The sequence below is a fragment of the Columba livia genome, chromosome Z (genome assembly GCF_036013475.1).
Source record: "Columba livia isolate bColLiv1 breed racing homer chromosome Z, bColLiv1.pat.W.v2, whole genome shotgun sequence".
NCBI lineage: Eukaryota > Metazoa > Chordata > Aves > Columbiformes > Columbidae > Columba > Columba livia.
In genome coordinates, this window is record NC_088642.1 from 12,255,339 (window position 1) to 12,282,540 (window position 27,202).

At 33.4% G+C, this 27,202-nt stretch overlaps 1 protein-coding gene across 5 annotated transcripts in view; it reads left to right on the forward strand.

The window, feature by feature from the left end:
• The window catches only part of RFX3 (regulatory factor X3), a 117,069-nt gene that overhangs the window by 70,191 nt on the left and 19,676 nt on the right, over positions 1-27,202 (forward strand). For 4 of the 5 annotated variants that reach the window (XM_065047229.1, XM_065047230.1, XM_065047232.1 and 1 more), the window contains 6 exons: positions 5,351-5,609; positions 14,710-14,784; positions 19,601-19,782; positions 20,307-20,426; positions 25,642-25,763; positions 26,972-27,084. In XM_065047229.1, coding sequence (XP_064903301.1) covers positions 5,351-5,609; positions 14,710-14,784; positions 19,601-19,782; positions 20,307-20,426; positions 25,642-25,763; positions 26,972-27,084 — 871 coding nt within the window. The remainder of the gene's footprint in view (positions 1-5,350; positions 5,610-14,709; positions 14,785-19,600; positions 19,783-20,306; positions 20,427-25,641; positions 25,764-26,971; positions 27,085-27,202) is intronic. The other variant, XM_065047231.1, reaches the window with a different exon arrangement.

A 27,202-nucleotide genomic window follows, 5' to 3' on the forward strand; every position in this document is an offset into this window, starting at 1 on the left:
AAATAATCCCACACCGTGTACAGGCAAGTGTGTATTCCTCCCGGACTCAGGGACGGCTCCGGCATTGCTTTGGTGAAGTGCATGCACTCTGTGGACCGCCTGTTGTATTAGTTGCTGCCCCTTAATAATTCTCCTCAACTGATATCCGAACCTGTATTTAAGTCACTTTGCAGTGCTAAAACCCTGTTTCTCGCCAGTTTAATAAAAGTTGTTTTGGACCCTGTTGTCCCTTAAACTAACCTCGGGGTGCTTCTGTGACAGTGTGCTTTTATTGCTTTATTTCCATGTGGAAAAATTTTTGGACTGCGCGTTGAGGATCTTTTTTATTGATAATGAATGTCTGTCATAAACATTTACTTTAATTTTTGAATGTGGCAAATAGGATTTCTTTATATTGAAAATTCTCTGGTAAATTTTACAAGGCTTTTCCTAGATGGTATATTTTAAGTTGTGTGTATAGATAAACGTATATGTATATGTATACAGCAGGGCAATTATTCACTATTATGGTGCAAACCTTTGCATTTTTGCTCTCTAGTTATAGATGCATTAATTACCCTTTCATAGTGTTGGTTTTGATCTTTGGTTTTGGCAGTTCTGTTTGATAAAGGGAGACTGGTGAAAGGTAACGATGCCTTACCAGGTCTTCCACCTCTATCTTTAGATCAATTGAGAAGGCTTTTGTGAAATAAGGTTATGGCTTCTTTGGGATTTGATCTGTAATTAAAGAGCCCTGAATCAATATTCTGGTTACAGGAGTAGATTTCTTTGTGGAGAGACAGGAGATTGTATGAGACAAGGTGAGATAGATGATTCAGCCCTCTCCATTGTCATGTGTTGTTGCTCGTTGTCAGGGTATATGTGACTCCCTTCCCCTTCCTCCTGTTGTTCATGAGGCACCACCTCCAAGAGGCTGCAGCGATGCACTGGCTGAAGTCAGGCCTTCCCTCCATGTCAGACAAAGGATTCCATTCTCTCTAGTTTCTGTGAAGCTCACTATCAGTCTTAGGACTGGAGGATTATACTGAAATCTTACAGGAGCTTGAGGATATTTTTCAGACATTAAATACTTTTTTGGCTATTTTACATATAAATTAAATTTTATTTTTTTTTCATCTAGTGTTTATAATATTTATGTCCCAGGAAATAAACCTTGTTAATTAAGTACTGTAGAACATGATCTTTCATTACAGTGAAAAATACATACATGCCTGCCTGCTAAGCTATGTGGGTAATATATAGCAAAACAGAGAAGACTAATTCTGAAGTTATTACTTGATGAGTAAGATAATAGCTATTTTGTTACCTGTTTGTTTGAATTAGAATTACAGAAAAATTAAAAGAAAAAAAAAGTCAATGGTTTTCTTGTTTGCATTAAGATGGTTTTCTTCTGCAGCCACTGTGAAGGGATGCTGGTATTTCAAGTTATCGTATAAAAGGTGTACATCTTCAAGTAAAAAAAAAAAAAAAAAGGAGATTTGTGTGCATTTTAGCCAAGATTTGAGTTTTCCAAGTCAGTACATACAGAGAGTGATAGGAACTCAATAGTTAATTACTTTTTTGCAAGACACAGAAGTTACTGGAATATAATTTCAACCTAAAACCTGATTTGAGATTTTTTATTTAAAGACACTCTAAATTTTTCAGTTTCCAGAAAAGGAAATAAATATGTTTGGATTTTTTTACTAAAACACAGAGTGGTGGAAAAATCTTGCAGCAAGGCACACATTTCTAAGAAATTCATAAAACCAGTGTAATTCTGTAGATGATGTTTTCTGGGCAAATATAATTATGGGAAAGGTAAGTCTGTCCCATCAACTATTTGCCCCCAAAAAATCTGGGGCTGTGATCAGCCTGTGTAAATTACTGAGACGTGATGACATGGCAGGAACACTGATTTATAGTAGTCAATAGAGTTGAGATTTACATAGAAGCAAATCATAGGTGCGGGTGGGAATAAATTATTTCCCATGTGTGCATGTGCGCATTGAAAACTAAGGGGGGACAACAGCATGTTTTACTCTTTCTATACCATTGCTTTTATTTGTCTTCTTTCTTCAAACTGTCAGTGTCTTTGAAGGAACAGAAGTGTCTTTGAAAGTGAAGCTTGGTAACATTATGTCAGTGTCTGTAATTCTGACATTGCACTTAATTTGTGTGTTAATGCTGAGACGTACTGAACTTAGATATTTTCTGTTTTCATGTGCCAGAAATACTTTATTAACAACTTTATAGCACAACTCCATGTGTTTTATTCCTAGCATTATATTTTGCAGATCATTGCAAAATGTATGTGAGTAGTAAGGCATAATGGACAATGCCTTGGACTGTTGCACCTTCCATTCCTAGCCCAACTCATGCTGGTCTCATTAATTCCCAGTTGGAAACTTAATCTGGGTTTGCTTAATCTAAATTGAATTCATGCAGTGTTTTACTATGTGTGACTTGCTCTCAGGGCAAACATCATCAAGTTTGCACAGCCTTCTGGAAACTAGGATTCTGCAGGCTAACTACTTAGACTTCAAACTTATTAGTAACTGTGATGAGCTTTGTAATGCCACATTCTAGTAAATATTGCATTGCCAGTGTTTTGATAGGAGGAACTGTTAGATTCTGTTGCCTAACTTGTATCTCAAGCCACAGTATATCACCAAGGTGTTCTCATAAAGAGCCAGAAGACTTCAAGTTAACGCTGAGGTTAGTCCCTAGAACATCTTTATATTCAGCTGTTAAAGAAAAGAAGAGCTAGGAATTCTTTTACAGCCTTTGCAATGGTAAAGAGCTGATTGTATGAGATATGTCAGATTATTTGAGAAAGTGTGGCATGTTTGTGCCACAAATCCTATGCAGAGAATATCACTTCCATATTTCAGGTTATCTCTTGTGTGTGTCTGAAAGATATAACATCGTATTTTCCTCTTTGCTACAGCTTTATGTAGAGGGGTCATATTATTGTATGCAATGACATATTTTGGACAGTCTTTTTCCTCTAGCCATGTCTATTTTTACTGTCAACAATGGCTTTATCCTTTTCTTCCTTTCCTTACCAATACCTGATATTGATACCAAGTTTCTCTTTTGGGAGAAATTACTGTGTTCAGTCCCTTGACAGTCTTTTGCATGAACTGTTTCCCCTGAGCTTCCATCACTACATTTTCCTAAATTGTCCTGTGACATTCTGTAAATTGTGTGATTCTGAGACAGAGCAGCACCAGCTCTGCTAGTGGTTATCTTGCTTATCACAAGATAAACAATGTCATGGTGGTATCTCAACATGTCACAGTGATACCTTGGCTTGATAAAACAGATCAGTTGGGACCTATATGGTACCCAAACACATGTGCAGGTTACTATTAATAATACAATATAAAGACCAACTGATTTTAGCTCTCCCAAAGAAATGTTGATAGATTAACTGACTACTTAAACATTAATATCTAAAAGAACTATTTTGCTTTGTTTTCAGTAGACCGCAAGGCATTTATTTTATATTAAATTCAAGTTTCTTGCAGCTGATCTTGAGGCTTTTGAAATATTCAAAATAAAAAGGAAAATGTTGAAGTAGCTTAAGGAGGGGTGTGAGCAAATAATGTAGTATGAGCCATATAAAACATTTTCGATTTTAAAAGTAAAGTTTTAGAGTTCTAAAGTCTCTGAAGAGGATGGGATATTCTGTTGTGTCCATAATTAATATGACAGAAGTTCTGACTTTGGTTGTTGATAAGGTGCCATTTGTTCTTCACTTATTCAAAAGTAATTATTTTCTGAGGCTAAGTCATTCTTACTCTTCTTACTATTTTCTGACTCTATTGTTTACCAATTAATTAATCTTGTGTAACTTTTCGTAATTAAAAAATGACAACAACAAGCAGTAAATTGCCACAACCTTTTCTGTACATTGATAAGAAACTAATCCCTGCCTTGATAAAAGGAAAAAAATAAGCCTGACTTCAGGTTCCTGGATAGGTGTATTAATCACCAGCTCACTGCATAAAAACGTGGATGCTGCTTCCTCCTCTCGTGTTCTTGGACAAAAATATTTTTGTTGAACTTGCTTAGTTACATGGTGTGTTGCATGATTTTGTATTTTTGTTGATTATAGTAAATGAATTGGAGACTTATGTGGAGATTGGGCACCTCTGAATCATAATACTTTTACAGTATATTTACTTGGACTATGTACATCTCAGCATTTGAAACTCCAAGTTAATGGAGAACTTCTAATTTCAAAATGGCGTTGCCTGTTGATTACAAGCAATATTACATATTTTTTGCTTAAATAAGAAGATAAATTGTTGGGTAAACTGAGTAGGTTTTATCTTTTTCACCTTTCTGTTATCATGCTTGCCAAGATGCAAAGCTTAGCATTCATAAAACAGGATAAAATTTCCAAATAGACTTTTCCAAAATGAGGAATCTGGCCTCTGAATCAATGAATGCTGTTTGCTTAATAATTTTGAAGATCAAATTTAGTACATGGGAACAAATATGTATTCAAAAACTATAAATAAACTATGAAGAGTAATGATTCAAGATAGTGATTAAGAATGTGAAACATATGATACAAAGATTCAGTAACTGAATAGTTTGTTAGAGTAAACTGGCTGGTTAATGAAGCAGGAATGGTTTAAAGATGAAAGCAATGTTTAAAATGTTACTGTTGCATACCTTAATTTCTTTCATCTTTGTGACCTTTTTACAAGTCATAGTTCCGTTTTGGTGTTATTCCTTAAATATTTTTTAATCGTAACGTGAATTCATGTCAAATTTTGAATTCACCCTGTAAAAATAACTGCACTTTGCAAAATATCCATGATTTCAGAATTTCAAGCTTCAACCAAGAGGTTTAATGGTTTAAGAACAGTGGATAACATTGGATTATTGAACTTAGGACTCTCTTGGCTGATATTTGTATGAGTTGTTTGGAATTTTGCAACATGCTCAATATACAAAATATACAACATCAGACTAAAATTAAAAATTTTACTGTCAGATTAAAAAAAAAGTGAAAGCAGATAGAGCTGTATACATTGCTTTGCAATATATTAGTAATTGGATGAGCTCCTCTACCCATCTGCACAATTCTTTGTCATACTTCCCTTCTCTCCTTTTCAGGTAAGACTAATTATTTTTTCTTTAAGGTGTGGCGCATACTTGGTTTGCCACCATCACTGAATTAGTTATTTAGTGCTTTGACTTGATTAACTGTTATTTTCTGTGGAAGCAGGGATTGTTTCCCAGTCTCATTTGATTATAGCTATTGTACACACACTTTTAGAATTGTAGCATTTCCCTCAGCTGAATGAACAATACCAATAATTTTTTTCCTTTTTGTTTTCTTTTCTTGAAGCCGATCAACAACTTATCCTTACACAGAAACCCAGATGTACAGCCAAAACACTGGGGGAAATTATTTTGATACTCAAGGAAGTTCTGCACAGGTGACAACAGTGGTCTCGTCTCATAGCATGGTGGGCACTGGAGGGATTCAGATGGGTGTCACAGGTGGACAACTCATTAGCAGCTCAGGAGGGACCTATCTGATTGGCAATTCAATGGAAAATTCTGGTCATTCAGTGACTCATACAACGCGGGCCTCCCCAGCGACAGTAAGTATTTCAGACTGATGCAAAATCTTTGAGACTAGTTTCTTAGTCACTTAGATGTTCCTGCAGACTGACACTTTTTTTTCTGACAGAATGTATAGTAATATTATGCTGTCAGGCTAATACTTTTTATAAAATAAGTAATAAATATCTATAGATCTGTAAGATACAGAAGTAAGAACATTGTAAAAACAAACTTGAAGGCAGACCTTTCCCTTGACAGCTTGCAAATATTTACATTTCATAGGTTAAATTTTTGCATTCAGCTAATATCAGTGAATGTTTTGGGAATGCTCACATAGTAGTTTGTCTGAGCTGAATATTTGTCAGGTTGGGAGCTAAACCAGCCTCTTTTAACATTTTGTATTTTTCCTGAAAACATAAGAAAAACTCAGTGTTGTCGAGTGTAACTATGTTAGACGTAAATGTTAAATAATGTCAGTTACAGAAAGGTATCTGTAACTTCTGTGCATGTGTTTGATTTGTTTTCTCAATATTAGTATAGGTTTGTTCACTTATTTCAGAATACTTCAAGTTGTTCAGTATATTGAGATACTACCTTTTAACATGTTGTTCTTACTCATCTCTAATATATCTCCAAAGTCTGCTCCAGATTAAAAAGCTAATTATGGAACTGTCTTATAATACTATGGGAAGATACATTCTGTTACAACTGTAATAGATAATGTTGTGGACACTTAAACGTAAACACGGAACTTTCCCTCAAGAGCTTATTCAGTAAGGGTTTATACCTTTTCTAGCTTTGCTGCATAGCCCTCATGAATACTTTAACCTAATTCTGTGTATTCTGGTCTGGATGCAGAGATTTGGAAGTAATGGGCAAAAGAAATGTGAAACATAGAGTAGGAAGAGTTGAAAAATATTGTGTAGGAGATGATGTATCATTAATAATACAGATTCATCGGTACTCGAAAGGGCAATGAAATTAGGGGGCTTTATTTTTAGCAACCAATATAATAAGTAAAAAATCTAATATTATTCTATTTCAAATTGTGATGAACATTTATGATAGTGTTGGACAATTTAGGTGATCTGATAGAATCTCATTATTTTTATTATTAAGGTGGTTGGTATAGATAAACACAAATTTTTTTTGTACAATGGAAAAAATAGTTAATCTAAAAACTGTAGTTTTATTTTTTGAGGATAAAAATTGTAAAGAATCGTAATTAATGGATAGTATAAATATCAGTAACGTGTGAGCTTTCAACTGGCAACAGAGAATTTTATGTTTTAGTTGCAAAATGAAAAAAGGTATATATTAACATTTGCCTGTACTTTATGTGACTTTAATAGAATAACAGAATAACAGCATTCCTCTTTTGATTCTTTTAATTAAAATAAAGTTAACCGTTTTGCTTTCTCCTTTAAAGTACTCTCTCATTTTACCTATCTGGAAGATATTTCTTGGAAATTTTCACCTGACTTTATGATTGCCGAGTACAGGCAAAACAAAGAGTTTATGATAGGCATAAATAAGGAATAGGTCTTCTAGACAAAATGGAATTTGGAATGTGATGTTTCTTTAAATACTTAAATGGTGATGATATTCATGTGTTTGTTTTCTTAGTTGTTTTAAATTGTTCTGCCATTGAACCCAAGTATTGCCTCTTTTAGAGACCGTGCTAGCTTTCTCCTTAATCAAATATGAACAAATGCTTTTTTGTTTCTTGCATATCGTGCTGTAAGTTTTGTTTTATTCACTGACAATAGAATTCGGTTGGTAGATATGCTTAACTGAATGTGAAATCAAGTGAGGCTTAAATACATCCAGTAAACACAAACGAAAAATAGCGGCCTTACTTTGAAGTTGGATATCCTAGAATTATTTGAATGATATCATAACTACATGCTATATTTTGCAAATTAAAATATTTTTTTTTATTTGTCCAAATTGGAAGTAAAATTTGCCAAAATCTAAGGGTCATGCCTTCAGCAACCTCTTTCTCTTGCTTCATGTGTCAATGAAATAGCCTGTTTCAGTTGCTACAAGTGACTGCTATGCTGCTGTATCACTTGCCTTTAGAAAGAAGTTTAAAAAAAATACTTCCAGTTAGATTACAATTATTAAATCAGATTTTTAACACTAAAATAGTTTCCTCTGTATGTTTCCTCTGTTTATTATGTGTAGTGTAGTTCTGTAAGTATGAGACTTTAGAATATACTTGCACTACATTCCTTACTGAGGAAGTGGAACACAACATGATTTTTGATTTTATAATTTTAGACTCTTGGTATGCATGGAACAGCTGAAATATTCAAGAGTCTATTGAAACACAAAAGGTTCAGCTTAAACTATAATTTTTAAAGCACTAACTCTGTGTTAGTTTTACTAGAGGGCATAATTAAACAATGCAAAATAGAGCAATGTAGTATTTTATTTAGATTGCACGTTACATAGGTAGAGCTTGTTTCACTTGTGATCCTCATTTGATCTTTACCATCATGACTTTTTTCATTCTTGGGTAGAGAATTTATTTGAGATATCAAAATAATATGTTTCCAGGCTAGTTTGCTAGTATAATTACTCAGAAAATATTTCTGAATTTTGAATTTGTTTGGAGAAGTTTCATATGGAGACAAAGGATATAGAAAAGAATAAGAACTTACAATAACACATGTGGTTGTCACGAGCTCTCTTTACTTTGGCCATAGAGATACAAGTTCTATTTATTCTTTTCAACTGATAACATCATTTGTTTGTTTGTTATTCACTCTCACTGATGAAATCACTACCTTCTGTAACAAATCAATTAATTGTATTACTGATGTTGTCTACTTCTGATAGATCTAGCTTAAGTTAAAATAAACAAAAAAAAACAAACCAGTTTCAGGTTAAAAGTAAAAAGTATAAATTAAGTCCATTATATTAACTATATTTTAGATAAACAAAACTTTAAAATCTATTTTACTTTTCACCAGATATGCTATTTGGTTTATAAAAAAATCAATAAAAGAGGCTTAAATGCTTGCTACTTTAAGACTGTCTTCACTTTATTATCTTTATGGTTTAATGTAATTCTGAATTCTGCTTTGGGTTTAATGAAGAGCTAATATTTCATTTGTAACATTTCATTCATTTTGATTTCTGTTGAACATTGATTCAGGAAAGGTATCCTGCAGCTACAGCAGGCAATAGCAGCGTTTTAATAGCCAAAATATTAAGAATTGTGCATTGTGAAAACTATTCCCATGTATCTACAGTGGTGGTTTATGTTAGTATGCATGAAGAACATTTGTTAACATTGTCTTTACTATTTTCATTTCCATCAATTTCATTGCTTCCTCCCATTATATCCTTTGCTGACCTATTAAACTACTTTTCTGGCTACTAAAAAGGATTTTTTTTCTCTGAAACAGAAAGAGATTCAGATTATAAGACCTTCTATATAAGATACTAGGTACATAAACAGATTTCTAAAATTACCATTGTTGTGTGAATATATGTGGATTAGTCAAGAATAAATTGTGATTGCATTGAAAAAGAAGTGATTTAACCTAAATGGATATGTATTTGAAATGAATTTCTGTGTTGAAACCTGTATGAAAGAGTTGTCTGGTTGGTTTATTGGCAGCTATCATTAAAAAGAGGAAGCTATAATTAAGAGACTAACTAGAAAATTGTATTGTCCTGTTAATAGTGAACTCTAAATCACCTTCCATTTTTTTTTTTTCCATATGTAACTGCCTGAGGACGTATCTTGTGATAAAACAGAATTATCTAATCATCATATTTCATAATATCACAAGGTTAAAAAAATCATATGATTTCTTGTAATAAGTCTGTTTTTCTGCTTGTCAGCCAGTGAGAGGCTCCCAACTATCAGTCTTGGTTTTTAACAAGTTTTGTGACTGATCTGCAATTATAGTTGTCATTCATCAGTCATTTACAATGATGAGACCTATGCTGTTGCATAAATTTGTCCTGTTTCAGTGCAAATATAACTGTCCATGAAAATAAAAGTAAAATTAATATGGATATAATGTATCACTACAAATTATTATTACTGGTAGTAAGCACAGTGTGCAAAATTTGCTCTTACCTCTAAAGGAAAGATGGTACCTATGCAAAATATGTCATAATTAATGGAGGAAGAACAAGAAGAAGGCCCAGTGTAAATATCATATCCTGTTAATATGGTTTCAGTGGAAGTATAATTATTTTAAGAACAAAAAGTAACACATATTTCAATCATCCATTAAAGGTGGAGAGGTTAGAATGTGGAAAATAGTTTGAGATGAGATTTTATTCATTAATATCTATCTTGGTATAGGAACTTTTTCCTCTTCCATTCCCCAACTTTTCTTGTAAATTTTATTTAGCTGGATCCATTTTAGTGTAACACAAACCATATCCAATCCAATCAAATATGTACAGATTTTTATGCTACAAAGGATTATTAGATTGTTTGATCTGTACTCTTATACTAGCAAGACATTTACTTCAATTGAGCACGGTGACATCTTTAGTGAAAAAAGCCATCAATTTCTGGATACAAGTAAGCAGATAATGGGTTTTTTTAGTTCTTGGCTTTTTTCTGCTTTTAAATGAGCCATAAGAGTGGTTAATCACTAATGCTGCTAAAAACACAAACAAAAAATAAAACCCAACATTTCTGTAGCATGAACTGGAGGGTGGGAAGTTTAGAGGATTTGCGGACCTGGTGCTTTTATAAACCTCTGCCTCCAAGACTTTTCCTCCTGCTTTGGTTTATCAACCAGACCTGTGGAGCATCATAGCTTCTCCTTTTCTCTTCCAGCCCAACAGAGGGATTTCAGTCCAGCTGTGTGGCCACAATGATTTATGTGTTTCTTTGCCAGTTTGAGTGCCTTGCTACTCCACTGTGATGCCTTAAGTGGAGACTTTGCCCTTTTCACAAGCCAAAGATTGTGGGGAAAAGGGAGAATGACCCTAGAAAGGTCAGGCACACCTACCCTGTCTGCATTCTGCCTTCACCTGCCTATGTTCCTGGTTTCTCTTCTGATACAGTCTGGTTTCAGCTTTTAGTCATGGGCTCATGGTGTGTTTTCTGCATAAAAAGCTCTGTAGCATCTCATAGGTTGTTGCCAGTTTTGGCAATTGAATATTTTTTTCTGATATTGATGTATCAAAAATGAAGATGTAGTGTTGTTGGAAACTGAGTTTATTCCATTGTAGCATTCCCATTACCAATTAAAAAATAGTGTAAGAAACACATTTTTTTTTCAAATCATAAGATATTAAAAATAGGCATAGTTGAATTTATGAGAAGAATTTCTATTAATGCCTTTTATTTGAAAATGCGTAGGTTGGATGCAAGGTGACTTGCCACTGATGTTCTCATAACAGTTTGATCATCAGTGGCATAGAGGCATCACGTTTCTAAAGGACTGGAGTTTTTTGTTTCTGATTAAATACACTTTTGTTCTTAAATGGCCACTCTGCATCTCTCTAAGGCTGTCTTGCCATGAATGTTTTCAAATTCGGTTTTAATAATAATCTGAACTAAACTTTACTTTTAACTTCTCAACTTCAATTTTCTGGTGTATCTCCAGTGCATTTCTATGTGTTTTTCAGTGGTAGGTGGAATATATATGTTCTAGAAGCCCGTACAATCAGCTTAACAATTGTCCTTTAAGTGTTTGTACCAAGTACAGGGGAAATAACTATGAAGAAAGGAAGTTTAGAATCCGTTTGAATATGTGTATAATAGAGATGAGGTATTCAAATAATCCAGGGGAGAGATGGTGATTTGACCGTATGTTTGAAAACATTCAGCAAGGAAGATAAACACAAGCAGCAATGTTTCATTCGAAAATTTGGGAGGGAGAAAATAATCTGACCTAAACTACAAACACTTTTTATTTTTCCAGCCTATGGCTGTTAAGTGCACTATTTCCCCAACATTGACTTAATATATTATTTTGTAATAACTAGAAAACATATTATATTCATTGGTCAGTATGCGTACCTTTTGTGCATGCAGACTGCTGGAGGTGTGCATTTGCAGCAGATATATTGACCAACATCTATTATGTATATTAAACTTGGATGTTGTAACTAGAAATTAATCCATTTTAGGAGAAAAAAGCTTTTTTCTAAGTTTTTAAGGTTTATCAGCATTCTTTCTTAAGTCAGCATACCACTCCTATTTTACATCTTCTTTTATTCTTTTCTGTGTATTTACATTTCTTTCATTCTGGAAAACTTAAAAGTGTATCCTGCCTTTTTTATAGTACTGTTTCATTCTCTTGAGCAAAATTTTGTAGAACCTTTTTAAAAGTGCTGCTACAGGTTTGTTGTGAGGCATGCAAATATTTTAAATATAATTCTTCCAGCTGTAGACCTGAGTTCCCTTGATGTGGTCAATACTATTTCATTTTTCAAGCTTCTTTTTCCTGGGTAAGCTTGTCTGCCTAACACAGCCCTCTGGCATAAGTTTCAGAAAACTGTATGACATACATGAATACTCTGTCCTGAAACAGAATTAAAAGCCACTGTAAATAATGTTTGTGGCATCCTAAGAGAGAGTGTCACATTTTTGAAAGCCCTGAGTCCATTTATCCTGTAGCTTCAGGTGACTTCATGATGTATATACACCTTATGTAGGTAAGCACAGTTGTCACAAATACCTAGGACTGAGCTAGCTGCACCAAATTAATCTTTCTTGTACATGTATGATGAATTACTAGTTCCTTCATAATTGATCATGTGATGTAAGCTCCCTTAGAATTTCACATCCTGTGGAGATAGACAGGAGCTGTCTTTTTGAACATGATGCAACGATAAATTGAATTTTAAGATACCACCTAAAGTTGTCTGCTTTGCTGTTGGTGGAGGGTGGTTTGCAGATGCAAGCAGGGAAAGAAAATAAATTGTGGGATATCCAGATTAATAGCAAAACCTTAGGGCTTAAACTTCTGTAGATTGTTTTCTTTATATCCTGACATCCTCAGAACAACTTACTATAAATAATCTGTCATTAAAGAGATAGGTATGTGTTAGATAAAGCTGAAAGTTCATTTTATCAAAATTTAGACTAGAAATACTGAACAAAATACTTAGTAGAAAAAGTAATTTCTCTTGAGAAGATTGTCATAGTAGAATATGGGGAAGCCTCATTTTAAACAGATCACATGTCTTTCGGAGCTTGATGAATTAATTTAACATGTTTTCGTGGTGACCAGCACTGCTTGGCTTATGCTGTGCAGTAAAAGTGAACACAGATTTGTCGTCTTCATTGGCCGTACCCGTGAAATCTACTTAACGGAACCCCAGGAACAAAAATCCCCCAAATGGCAAAAATGAAACAAAAGGCATTGAAACAATATGGCATTGAATAATATGTGTCATTTGTTTTGCCACTTTTTCAAGTACAGTTACAACTACTTTTTAACAGAGTGGTTCTCTGAGCAAACAATGCCACAAGTTGCGGTGACAAAATGACAGCCCTGCAGTAGGGGAAGGAGCAGCAGGAGGTGTAACTTCAGTGCTAATGTACTGCTGGGGGGTGGGCGTTTTGGAACAATAACCTAAGATCCAGAATTCAGATTTAAATGTGTATGTGGTCTTTGTTGTTTGATTGTACCATTATGTTAAGAAGGGAGGTTCTATGGCTACAGTGTATAGGAAGTTGACCATACTATGATGATGTTTAAAGCTTGTAGTTTTTAGCATGCTTCATGCTTTTAAAATTTGATTTTCATTTATGATTGAATACTTTTACCACACAATATTTTCCACTGAAGCAAGAAGAAAACAGAATATTAAAAGAAAACATTATTGTCATGTGAAAATGTTTTCTTACATAGTAATTGCCTATTTTCAATAGCATACTTTTTATAAAAAAGCTTGTATAGCTAATATTAAACAGTTGTAAGAGAGAGACAGAAGTGATCCCACACAATTATTACAATGAGATTCTTGGCAGTTTCCCCATAAAAAGGGGAGAAACTAATTTGATACGTACAGTAAATTCAGATATCAAGTGCAGTATTTTTCTGTTTTTGCTATACAGAATGTGAATTTAGCCAATATTGATAAATTATGCCAGTGAAATTGTGCGTAATATTGTGATATATGAAGTAGGATAGGGAGGGGTCATAAAAAATATCTATGTGGAGCATGATGAGTGTTTTGAAAAGTACAGGTGGTATTTTCCCTTGCTTTCATTTTGGCCATTTAATGTAGCTAATTAATTGCATGCCTTTTCTTACTGTGCATCCCATTGTCATTTTCATTGTTGTTTTTGCCTGTCAAGCTCTGCAGTTAAATTACAGTTAGGTTCTAATTTTTTTTCTTCAATGCTGTTATTATCAAACTGATCAAAATATCCATTGATATTAAAAAAGAAAAGAATGGGAAAGGATGTGAAAGTATTTGCACGTTTTCATTTGAATAAATGAAATACTACTTTGTATTTTAGTAGTGATGTTTTTTCCTTTTAAAAGGCAAAATTATTGTGAACAAATCATCTTTTCTGAAGGCTGGATCGTAAAGTCTGTGCAACTCCTGACTTTCCATTTACTTTAACAGCTTGGGATATTCAAAGAGTGCTGCCAGGAGTAAGGGTGATGTCCTGTCTCAGTGAAGCTAATGGTGGAAAAGCTATTGAATTATTTTGGTTTGGGATTTGATTCCAGAGTGCTGAAGTTTTGTTTCTAATTCAATTCTTATTACAATCTGTGCACGTCTCTTTATGATACAGTTGGAGGGAAAACGTATGGAGGATTTCTTAAAATTCTCTTTAGGGATGTATTTATTTTTCTATTTTATTAATGATATTTTTGTTAGGGTTATTTTTGTTACAGTGCAGCTCACCAGTTAATCTACTTATTTAGTTTCCTGAGCAGGTTGGAAGGTAAAACAGACTTTGAGGCTGTGACCTGGCAGTATATATGCAAGCAAAATGCCTTTCTGTCCTCATTGGGGAGGTTTGTGTCCACTGAGACTCTGGAACGAGGCCTTTTAGTAGAACATATACCATAGCCAGGAATAAAGAAGGCATTTCTATTGATCTGTAAGCAACCTGTCAAAACTTCTCTGATCAGGCTTTTTTACTATCTCGTCTTGAGTCCTTTTTTTAATGACATCTATTATCAGATTGAAATGGCGATTGAGACACTGCAAAAGTCTGATGGTCTGTCCACTCACAGAAGCTCTCTTCTCAACAGCCATGTAAGTTGTCTCTTCTTCACATACACTCTCTCTTGCTTGTTCTGCATGCTTAGCCTGCCTCTAAATGTTTGTTTTATTTTTTTACTACTTTTTGCTCTTATTCTTCTCATCTTAGTTGCTTGTAACCTTCTACTACATCTCCCATGGCTTAATTTTGTCAGATGAAATGTCTTTATGGTATATTGCAGAGTGTTACTTGTTTCAGATGCTCTACACCTGTGTTAAGAGAAGTTAACACATTTGACTGTTTTGCAGATTGCAGTGTAAATTTCAATATAAAGTTCAAACAATTCTTAATTATCTGGCTTGTGACATTTTAAATAAAGTTGTCTACAAAGCAAAGTCAAGGTACTCCATATTAATTTTGGGGCATGTGAAGAGGAAGAGAAGAAATAAACAGCATGCATAAGCAATATATTTAGATTATTTTTCGTTGTTTCTTCATATATTCTGGATAAATGAATTTTATTATGTTCATTATGAAATTCCTTAAGAATCCTAAAGATCGTTCTGATGACTTGGGAAAAAATGAAAGCAATCTCTTAGCTTGAAGCACACAAATATGTCTTACTCAGCTGCCTTTTCCTTTGTTCTTACTCTGCAAATCTTACAATTAAGAACTTTCCATTGTGAAACTAAAAGATATTTGGGTAAAAACTTGATCTCAAAATGTATTGATAAACCCATCGTATGTAACTTTAAAGGAAAAAGGCCAATAGTTAATTTTAAACTTATTACATAACTAATAATATTGCTTTGTAAGTTACTAGATTACTAGCCTTTCTTGAAATATTTGTTTGGTTGTTGTTTTGGTTTTTCCCCTGTCTACATTTGTGGCTTTGTATTTTGTATTTTTGCCATGTTGATTAGTTTGCATTCATCTTTCTTTTTTTTACCTTCTCAGCCTTATTATATTAATTAAAATTTGTTTATTGTTTTAGAAAAGAAATTTAAGTTTGATTTGTGATCCTAATGTAAGAATATGGCAGTAGAAGCTGTCCCTCAGAAATCAAATTAAAAATGTATGTTTTAGCAGGTTTGGGTTTGGCATTTGGATTTTTTCTGTATGGCTCTGATTATGTCCAAGGCAAAACTAGAATTATTTTGTGGAAATTTTAAGCAAACTTTTTTCTTTCATTTGTAAAATGCCAATATTGAAAGAGGAGAATTGTATTACAGAAATTATACAAAATGTTTTAGAGAAGATTCCACCTCGGATGTTTACAAAATAATTGTTTTGAATAATAAAAAGTATCAAAATTATTACTTAAATAATAGTAGATAGATAATACCAAAACTATCATTTAAATGTCGTTTATTAAAGGCACTGTAACTTTTTTTGTAAAGTGTTGGAAATACATGTTAAGAGTTGGAATACTTGAACTATTTATAAGTTTGCATTTAATCTCATTTTGAAGTGCAGAATCTTCGTAAAAAAAACAAGAAAAATTACAAGATAAGCTGCTGGGCCCCAGTAAACTATGTTGCACTCATTCCTGGTCCTATGTACTATTCACAATTTGTCCTAATAATGAGATTCACATCCAACCGCTAAGTCTTGTTGTAATATTTATTTCTTGACTGTGGTGAAGTCTTTTTCAAAATTTTTCTGGTATCTTTAACTCTGTGGAAAGAAAAAAAACCCACATATTTTTGTGGCAATCAGTCTTTCCTAGCCTTGGTCATTTTGGAAAACCTTTATCTAGCTCAAATGTAATGGATGTTTTACCTGTTTTTAGAGCAATGCTTATTGTCTTTGAACTCAAGTAAGGGCAGTATGAAGAAAGTTCAAATTTAGTCTTAATCTGTTCTTGATTTTGACTTATAATGGTGTAGCATTTATTTAAATAATTCGGTTTAATAAGTTTTAAAATATAATTCTAAATTTTGTGTTTAATTAACTTTCACTTTACAGATGTTACATTAAGTAGTGGGAAAATACTCGTTTTGGGATTGTGATTTTCCCCTTTGGTACTTCCATGAGGTTTTTAGAATTTTTTCTGTGCCTAAATTCATGTGTGCTCATTTTAAGGAGTCTGTAATTTCTCCTCTGTTTTCTGTTATTTCCTGATTTATTTCTGCATGAGATTGACTTGTTTAGTTAATTGATAGTTGAATGCTTTATAAACATTGCAGCTTAATTGCAGTCACAGTCAATTTAACAGGTCCAACTCTGTAAATATTTCATACGTTTACCCATCTTAACCCATACAGTATGGTCAATACTACAAACTACAAAGCCAGGATTCAAACCTGAACAACTCAGTTTTAGAATTGTATTTCATCTTGGTAGAGAAATAGGGGGGGTTAAGTTGTTTACAATAGTTTTCTAATGTTTGGAGATAATTTTTCTTTTAAAATAATGTATTAACTGCACTTTTTCTTTCAGGCTATAATCTAGCAAGTAATTACTTGAAGCTTTTGCTACTAACTAACTCCACCCAGGGACAAAATTATTATATTCCCCTTATCTTTTGATTTATTTTGTTTTGTAGGGGGGGGTTGTTGGTTGATTGGTTGGTTGTTTTTTTTTGTTTTGGGTTGGGTTTTTTTTTGAATTTATGGTTGAAGTAACATCTGTTAGAAATTCATATCATTAATGAAGTGCACTTAAAGTCATTCATAATAGGTTAGAAACCATCTGGAGGAAAATGTCTTTAATGCTACACACAGAACTTAATTGGAAAGTAATTATTTTTTGTTTGTTAGTCTTTTGGGATTGACAAAGCTTTTCCCTTTAGGGAAAACAGAAATACTTCAAATTCCATGTCTGTTCTGATTAAATTAGAGATGTAACAATATATGACAAATGTTATATAAATATGTATTATGTAAATATAGATGTAATAATAGACTTTAAATATATGTATAATACAACAGTTGAAATATATAATTACCTTTGTTTCTAAGCCTAGACAGGCTTACATCAGGTCATTAGTGAAATAAGTTTATTACTTTCAGATAAAATTTAATGTGTACAATTATGCTTTTTCTTCAGCTTTATTTCAAAATGGCAGATACTCAATTTGAAAGCAGTTGTGAATGTTAAGGCTTTTAAAATAATGATATGATAAATGATATATAGAGGACGAACTGTACTTTTTCATTTTGATTATTTGAAATGAAAAATTACCTGCAAAATTTGCTAAATATTATATGTTTTGGAAGCATTTGCATCTTATACCTGTGTGATTTTCTAGAGCTTACATTTGAGAGCCAAAAGTTATGGGCATATTTTTCAGTAACAACCAAATATAGAAATGGGGTTTGAATTGTCTAGACTAAAAATTGTAGGAAAGTTTTTTGAGTTTGCATTGGTGAATTTCTCACTGTGACTATAAATTCAATATACTTGTTATCATCTGTACTGTATTACGTAACAGTTTAATAATAAAGAAAAGGTCCAGACTGAAACATTTTATGACTGTTGCACACAAATATATTCATGTTCTCTTCATGATAAGTTACACTGAACATGGATGGAACAGAATTTGTGCACTGTTATAACACAAAATAACTCTGCAAAGGAATTAACACATAGACCATGTGTATCTTTTATTGTTGCTTAATGATTTGTGTTTTAGTTATACTAGTTGCTGCTTTGCTGGACCAAATTGAAAATTATTGTGCATTTCTGTGAATATCTAGCTCAGCGAAGTTTGTAGGAAGTCTTGAAGAGGCTACGTCCTCAGTTTGCATTTTCACTGGATAATTGAATTAAATCCAGAGTTTTGGTAAGAACTCTGATCTTAGCAAGCTTGAGTATTCACATTGTAATATTTTGGTAGAAATACTTAGGAAAACAGGGAAATAACATTTAAACAGAAGATTAAATTTGTGAATCATTCAAGCTATATCTAAAGGAAAATTTGAAGGAACTGAAGCCATGGAAAGTACTGGGGAAAGACAAGGAAAACAGTAGCATATCCAGAACAGTGGAATTTAAATGTGTCATCAACCTATATTATTTTTAATCTATTTTGTCATTCTCGTGTAATGTTAAAGCTAGGATATTAAACTGTCCTTTCTATATTTTTGTATATCAGTGACAGCTAGAGGTGTTTTGTGAGTGTGCACTACTTGGGAAGTCCCATGATCTTACATAAAAAGTCTTTCCTTGCATGTGTCTAGAATTAACTACCACAATTACATGAAAAAGTTAATATTTTTTCAAGAATCTCTTCCTCCTGAAAGTCAAAGGCAAACAGGCTACAACTGAATAGGATTGTACCCCTTCCAGTCCCAACCATACTGTGAAATGTACCAGTTATTTTCAATATCATCTAAGTTGCTCTTTGACTTACATGCAATAGCTTTTTTTGTGTGTGTATTTGAGAGTATAAAATATTCTATTTGGATAAGTGTCGTAATGTTTTTTTATCATCAGGCAAAGAAAAACAGTAACATATTCAAGGTTTACAAATACATTAACTAATTAACTAAGTAGTTTGTTTTCTGCAACTGATTTAAATTACACTCACAATTACTTTATTTCTTTGCAGTACTAACAGTTTGTCTCCAAAGCATAGATATCTTTATCAAGTATTGGTGTGTGGTACTGAATCAAAAATATTTTGAGAAGTGGACACTTATCTGAGGTCACAAGTGCAATGAGTTCTGCTGTTTCCTGGTAATTCTGAAGATCCTAAAGTGCTATGGTATACCTAGCATTTAAGGAGTGTTTGAAGAAGAAAGTAATTGTTTAATAGATCTGAAAAATTGTTTTAGAGCTGTCATAAGTTAATACTGTATGGCTAAGAGATTTTTAATGAAGTAATAATGATTTGTTGTTGTTGTTGTTTTGTGTGTGATATAGCTTCAGTGGCTTTTAGACAACTATGAAACTGCAGAAGGAGTGAGCCTTCCAAGAAGTACCCTTTACAACCATTACTTGCGACACTGTCAGGAACACAAGTTGGATCCAGTCAATGCTGCCTCCTTTGGAAAACTCATACGGTCAATCTTCATGGGGTTACGGACCAGAAGGCTTGGAACTAGGTTTGTGTTAAGGAAATCCTGAACTATAATAGAAAATATAAGTAATAGTTATGAGTAAGAAATTTGTGTGCTAGTCAAAAAATCAGTAAAACCTGTATTTAAATATTACAGTGGTTTTCTGTCAGTTTTGTCTGTTAATGTTAAACAGTTTTTTGCTTTTCCAGATGTTATTATACTTCTGGTTTTGACTGTTTACATTTTGACAAATACACTGGAGATTTTCATCAACACAAATGTAGCTTCTTGTTAGGAAAGTACTAAGAATTGTGTTTCTCCATGACTAGATAAGTCGTATTTACTTGCACTTTTCTTACTCAAGTGGATTGTAAGTTAAAATTCTGGATAATATTTGTTTAAGACAGTGAATTAATTTCCCAAAGGTGGTAGATTGACACCCATGTAAAACAGGTAAGAGAGTCATGCCTGATTTGTGGATTTTATTTTCCAGTCAATAGAAATCATAATGTAATGTAGTAGCATAAAACTAATGTGACTGTTCTTTTCATTCTTGTTCTTTCATAAAGGGGAAACTCCAAATATCATTACTATGGGATTCGTGTCAAGCCAGACTCTCCTCTTAATCGACTACAAGAGGACATGCAATATATGGCTATGAGACAGCAGCCCATGCAGCAGAAACAGAGGTAAAGTGTGGAATGGACATTATAACTCATTAATATTTCTAGTTCGTAAAGCCTTGATTTTCTTTATGTGGAAAACTTGAAATCCTTATGCAACTTCTGTTCAGCTTCTCTGTTGTGAAAAAATAAAATTTCTCTTAGATATCCAGTTAATGTCACTGAAGTTAGATCAACATGAAAGAGTATTTGCCTAGAACTTCTCATAATTTTCGAAAAGTAATAATAGTTGAAATATGGGATAAACAGACTCTTCTTAAGTATCTTGTGTTCTAATCCTACAAGCTGAAGAAAAGTAGCAAGAGTGTGAATTTCAAATTTATCTGTTTTTTTTTTCATTACATTTTATTTACAAGCTGCTTATAAGAAAGCATATGATTAAGTTAAATTTGATCTTTTTTTCCTCTCCCTGTGAAGAACGAATGTGACCATAATGGTTCATCTGTAAGTTGATTGAAGTGTTCTCCCTCAGCATCTGTTTTTCCTGAGAATCCTGTGAAATCTCAGCAGTATTTGAAAGCTCTGGCACAGTGACCACAAAGGGATATACTGGTGGTGAAAGAACATGTGAATATGCATATGAAAACTATCTTGAATAGAAAATTTTAGAAAAAAAAAAAAACAAACTGAAACCAGTACCTTTCTTTGAAATTAATTTTTATTTGACTTATCTCACTAGCCTTCCACGTTACCCTAAAGTCAAATATCTAAGATGTGTGATTTCGTGAAACTCACAGGTAGAACAGCACCCTGTCAAGCAAGGCATCTTCAGAGCTATTACCTCCCAAATAAACAGTCTAATAAGTATATTTTGTGGTCTGGGACACAACTGGGACATGGAAAACACCTTTAACTTCAAACAAAGATATCACTTTAATTTGAAATTATTTTACTGTCACTTCCAGAAGTAGTAACAGCCCTAAGTATGTGTTAATGGTAAGACTCATGGTCTTAACTGCCTTGTTCTGGGCATAATACAGAAGCGTGAGATGTCTGCCAATACAATCACGCAGGAAATTTTTGTTAAAAAATCATCGCAGGATTTCCTGGTAAGAAAGGGTGACAGATCTTTACAAAATCTCCAAGCAAGTTTATTTTACCCACTCAGGCTCATTCACTAACATGTTCATTTCACTCATAATCACATGTATACACGAAGACATATGCCACATTGTTCTAGCTGGAATTGTTTCTGTGAAAAATATTGTGCTGTAGTAGAAAAGTCGGTTATGCGTTGTATTCATTTGAGGCTACCACTAAGACAGGTGAATAGGAAAAGGAGAGAAGTGGAAGCCTTTATCACCTGTCTGCAATACTGATTGCAGGAAAGACAACCATATTGTTATATCTTAATAATGATGATATTGTTATTAAATCCTTAAAAGCAGCTGTCCCAATATACGTTCCTAGGTGAAGCTTTATGTCTTTGCTTAGGAACTTGCATTACTTACCTTCTTGTTTCTGAAGACAAAATACAGGCTTCTCTCTTTACATCCTTGAAATCTTGAGATGTCTGGTTAGGTACCCTAGAAACAGAAGTATTGTTCACGTAGTCCTGCTGGTGTACTGTTCATATGAACTAGTTCTGAGGGTCTTCTTTTTCATCTCCTACTACAGGGTGCACAGATCTCAGTAAAATATTTTCTGTCTTTCTAGAATCCCAGCATCCTAAATAAATAAAATGCAGAGATCAAGGAGCTAGCCAGACTTTGACAACTGCACGGTGAAAAATGTATATTGTCTCTGTTCTGCATACCATCAAACATACTAGCAATGCTGAATAGAATATAGAAATTTTCAGAATGAAGATGTTTATCCAACAAAATATAGTAAATTTTCATTGAAACTCATGAGCCACTATTACTTTAACTTATTTATTCATGCTTATCTAAACTGGAAAAACTGCAACATTTTCTAACAGAGACAGGCACTTTTAAAGTCAAGTGTGGTGATTCCAGAATATTTTTGTCTCGTTGTAGCATGCTAATTATGATATATATACATATAAAATTATTCCACAATCTAGCCTGTTTACTTCATTACGGACGCTCTCTAGCATGTGACGATCATGAGGTTTAGTCTATTTTTCCCTATTTGTAGCCTTACTTTTTAATTTTAGGGTAGTATTTGGTCCTACAATGTCAAGCTTTATTCCACATTCTTGAAATAGAAATGTCTGTATATTTTGCTTCATTAATTTTAAGTGAAATTGAGATATGCTTGTCTTAATGGCATTTATAACAATGTATGTTTTAAATTGTATTTCCAGAAGTAAACCTCCATCTTTCCAAGATAACTTCAAATATGTATTTCCGTTCTTGCACGCAACAATTATAACTTTTTGCTTTCATTTATGGGAGCTGAGTGTTCAGCTTTTTAAAAAAAAAAATAATAACTAAATTGTTATCTACTGTACACTATAACATACAGATAACACATATATTGTTGTTCAAACCAGGAATTATTAATCACTACTTCCTATAGATGTTTAGATATTAATTTTATGTAGAAAATAGTATGTATTTTTCTGCTGTTCTCTTTTCTGTATTCTCATGTTTCCTGGTGATAGATCACAATATAAAGTAAAAATCAAATTGAAGTGAATCCTTAGAGTGAATAGGTTAGAGCCAGTTTCTTTCTAGGACTTCTATAGATTGTTTTCTAGCAAACCAGAAGAATAGAAACCTTAGTTTTTAAGAAAAAGGGAGTATATTATAAGTTGTGTAATAGCATGAGTTTGGTCTTTCAGAAAAATACTAACTTCTGAGACTTAGAGTAAAATCCAAAGAGTAGCAGTTTCTAACAATTTCCTATGTGCATTTCAAAGCAAGCAGGCATTTTATTATAATTCTCCTTCCTGCTTTATCTTATTAATCAATATGGATTGTTTGCTGCACATGAATTTTAGTCAGGAAGTTATTAATCTGTTCTGCAGTGAGAAACTTCCTGTTTCTGTTAATGAACATATGTCACAGTTGGACTATAGAAGTCAGTGAAGTTGTATTCTAAATTAACTGCAAAGTGAGACCAGCATATCATTCAGTGCCATTTCTGAATTACTCAATTCCATGTTCGAATTTCAGTGGTTCAGTGTTTTGGTGGGTTGGTTTGTTTTTTGTTTGTTTTTGGGTGGTTCTTTGGTTGGTTGGTTCGTTTTTTTGTGTTTCTTGTTTGGTTGTTGTTGTTGTTTGGTTTTATTTGTTTGTTTTACTTTCATAGATTTGTACAAATTGAGAAAATGTCTGTTGTTAACTTAAGGCTTCACAACCTTTTACTGTGTTTGTGCTAACCTCTATGTTCTAAAATCTGGAGAATTTTAGAAAATTTAACTCTTACCAGTTAGGAAATTGTAACTATTTTTTCCATACACCAAAAGTGGCTCAAATTCAATTAAAGAGTTGTGGAGAGCTGTTCAATGTCTAAACTGCCAAAGCTCTACTTCTACATAAAAGAAGCAGATTTAAAGTAGTTAACCACTGCCTGCTAGTGCTTCATCTGAAGCTCCTGAAAAATATTTTTTTTTCTTTTTTTTTCTCTGTTCTTTGGTTTCATTTTGCAAGTGATTTTCTAATGCTGTTGCAAGTAGCTAACTCTTGTGACAACCTACCTGTCACAGTGCCAGAATTAAGAATTTTGCCCCATGTATTTTGTATAAAGCACAGTGGAGTAGGTAGGTGCATAATCATGATTCCTAGCACCAAAGGATTAAGTTTGCTTTTATACTTTAATTAAAAAGTTTTTGCATAACTGAAAAACTCTTAAAGGACTGTTGTTTTATGTATCCAAATTATTGTGAATCCTGTTTCAGGAGCTGAAGCATCTGTAAGGTAATACATTTTGCAGAAAATATGGGTCTAGATTTATGAATATTTCTGGAAGTTGATCTTCTGCCTGGTATTTTTAATTACGATGCGTAATGAAAGAAAAGTTAAGAACTCTTCCCAGATGAACTGCCTGGATTGCAGGTAGATTTATCAAGTAATAACAAGTACATCCGGAAGAGTTCAGTGCTGCCATGATACCAGATGTGAAATTTTATTCTTTATTAAAGTTGATTAGTTTCACTATTGACTTCAATAGGAATACAGTTTTACAGTGGACCATTACAGAAAGTGAAACCTGATGCAAATGTCCTAGAGATAGGATAGGCATAGGTGTCGTTTTTCCCAAGCACTGAAATTCTTCAAGTTTTAAAAGTATTTGTTATTTAGGACAGGAGTCTTTCTGTTGAAAAGTATATTTTCTGACTGGCTTTTCTTATTGTATATTCAGGTTCATGTCTGGAATGCCCAAATATTGAAGGGATTTTTTTCATGGGAACTTTCTTTTCAAGTGAAACCTAAGTAATTACATGAGACAAAGCTGGTTTGCGTTTACTGGGGAGAAGAAAAAAAGTGAAAAAAAAAAAGTGAAATGTCTTGTTGCATTTCTGAAGTTAGCATGGAGTTTTGCGGTCTGCACAACAATACCAGTTTGAGTATCGTTGAAACACACTTCATTGAGCTTTGAGTTTTCTCTTATTTTCTTTGCCAGTGGCTACAATTATTTTTCAAGAGTGCAGAGTGTCCAAGATGTTACCATTAAGACCCAGCACAGAGTAAATTCTCGGTTGTGTTGGAAGTGACAGGCATGAGCTTCAACCCGTCAGACTGATGGTCAAGACAGCACTTGACCATCCAAACCAGCATTCCCATTTGTAAAACTGGGTGATTTTTGTCCTTTATAAAAGGTTCTGAGAATTGACTAGTGAAGAGCTTAGATTTCCAGGTAGCTTTCTCAGGCCTTCTGTGTTTATGAGAGTTTGTTGGATTGCCGCAGTCTTTCACTGTCCTCAGTATTGTTTTCTCTTAAGGTAATGAAACATTATTTTGTAATTATGTAACTGTTGGGAAGTCAGTCTGTTTGGAAAGGGAAAGATTTGATTCCTTTTGGTGTAAATTAGCTGGTCTTACGGCATGCTGTTCCTAATCTAAATTCCACAGGAAATTGGTAGTGGTGCTGCTAAGATCACCTTTATGAATTCTGTAATTCATTGTTAATATTCTAACTCCCCTTAGTAATTGTTTCTTCTGTTATTTACAAAATAAAAATGTGTAAATTCTTTTCTTACATTTCCACAAATTTTCATTTTGAGATGGAGAAATCAGTGAACATAGGTTATGTGATCTTATTTATGAGGAAGTGAACAGAAATGATGATTTTGTACTTGATATTTTTGTAGGTATAAGCCTATGCAGAAAGTGGATGGAGTTGCAGATGGCTTCACAGGAAGTGGTCAACAGACAGGCACATCTGTTGAACAAACTGTAATTGCCCAAAGTCAACATCATCAACAGTTTTTAGGTATAAAAGCAGGTTGTATACTGCTCTATAAATAAATAAGATGAACTTCATTATCACTGTGAATATCAAGTCACACAAGGACAGTAGTTGCTTATAAAGTTATCATGCCCTTTTTTAAAAAAAGACTTAAATTACATGTTCTGTGTTGTAAGCTTTATGGAATATTTACTATGTGTCATGTAAGTATAAAGGGAAAAATATGCAAATTCTGTATTTGTGTGATAAATTTAATATTATATAAATCACAATGCAGTTGCTGTGCTAAGTTATATCAGACACGCATATTGAAATTCGTGCCATGAAAGTTGTTCCCTATATGTGCATTACAGTGCATTTTGATAAGAGGGTAACAGTGGCATTGGATTACCATTGCAGGTTAGTCATCTAGTGAGCTGATCTGAAAGTGAGCTGTAGTGTTATAAGTGGAAAGAGCGAAATAGTTTCAGCCAGTACCCCAAAGTTCATGTTTTAAAATGTCGAACTTGTGGATTAATTGATCCAGCTAAGTACATATTCTCAGAAACAAATGGTGATTCAGTTATTTGTTTATGTATTATAGACAGACTGTGTTACTGCAGAAGATGTAGGCTTATTTGGTTGGGATTTTCAAGCACCAAATCCTTTGGCCTAATTTTGCTGTTATTGAAATTATTGCAATCGTAAGTGTAGCATTGAAATGTTTTGAATCTTCCTTTCCATGTACGTTTCAGTTCAGCATTTTTATCTAGTATCAGCTTGTGTCTTCAAAACTTTTGTGCCAAATAGTAAAAGCACACATGGGCTCTACTTGAAAGACTAGTCAATTTCAAATTGAGGCTACTAAGCCACATCATACCTGGCTACAGAGAAACTCTTCAGTTGAATGAGGAAAAAAAACTGTTTAAGGATTCATCTTTCATACACTGACATAGACGTTTTCCCTCTTTCTGTAATATTCTGAATATATGTGTGTTTGCTTTTCTAAATAGGTATAGTATGTACACAACATCCTTTTAATATCTTCAAGAATAATTTTTTAATTTTGTTTTGGTTAAAAAATACTGACTGAATTTGTTTACAAATTAAACATGCAACAGGTATTAAAGACTTTTCTTTGAACATGATGACCTTTTGGAATCTATTTCATTGCATCATCCTTAAATTTATTCTTAATCTGTAACTTGCACTATTCACAATAGCCCTCTTTCATTATGTTGTCATGGAAACAGATGCATCTCGAGTACTTCCAGAGTTTGGAGAAGTTGAAATATCTTCTCTACCAGATGGTACTACCTTTGAGGACATCAAATCGCTGCAGAGTCTTTATCGAGAGCACTGTGAGGTATTTCCTAGAAAACATTTATTTTTTAAAGTTCATGATTTCAAGTGAAGGTCAACACAAGATGGTAGTGGCAAATATATTACCGCCATCTTAGTGGTATGTGGCTTTCCCCCAGGAT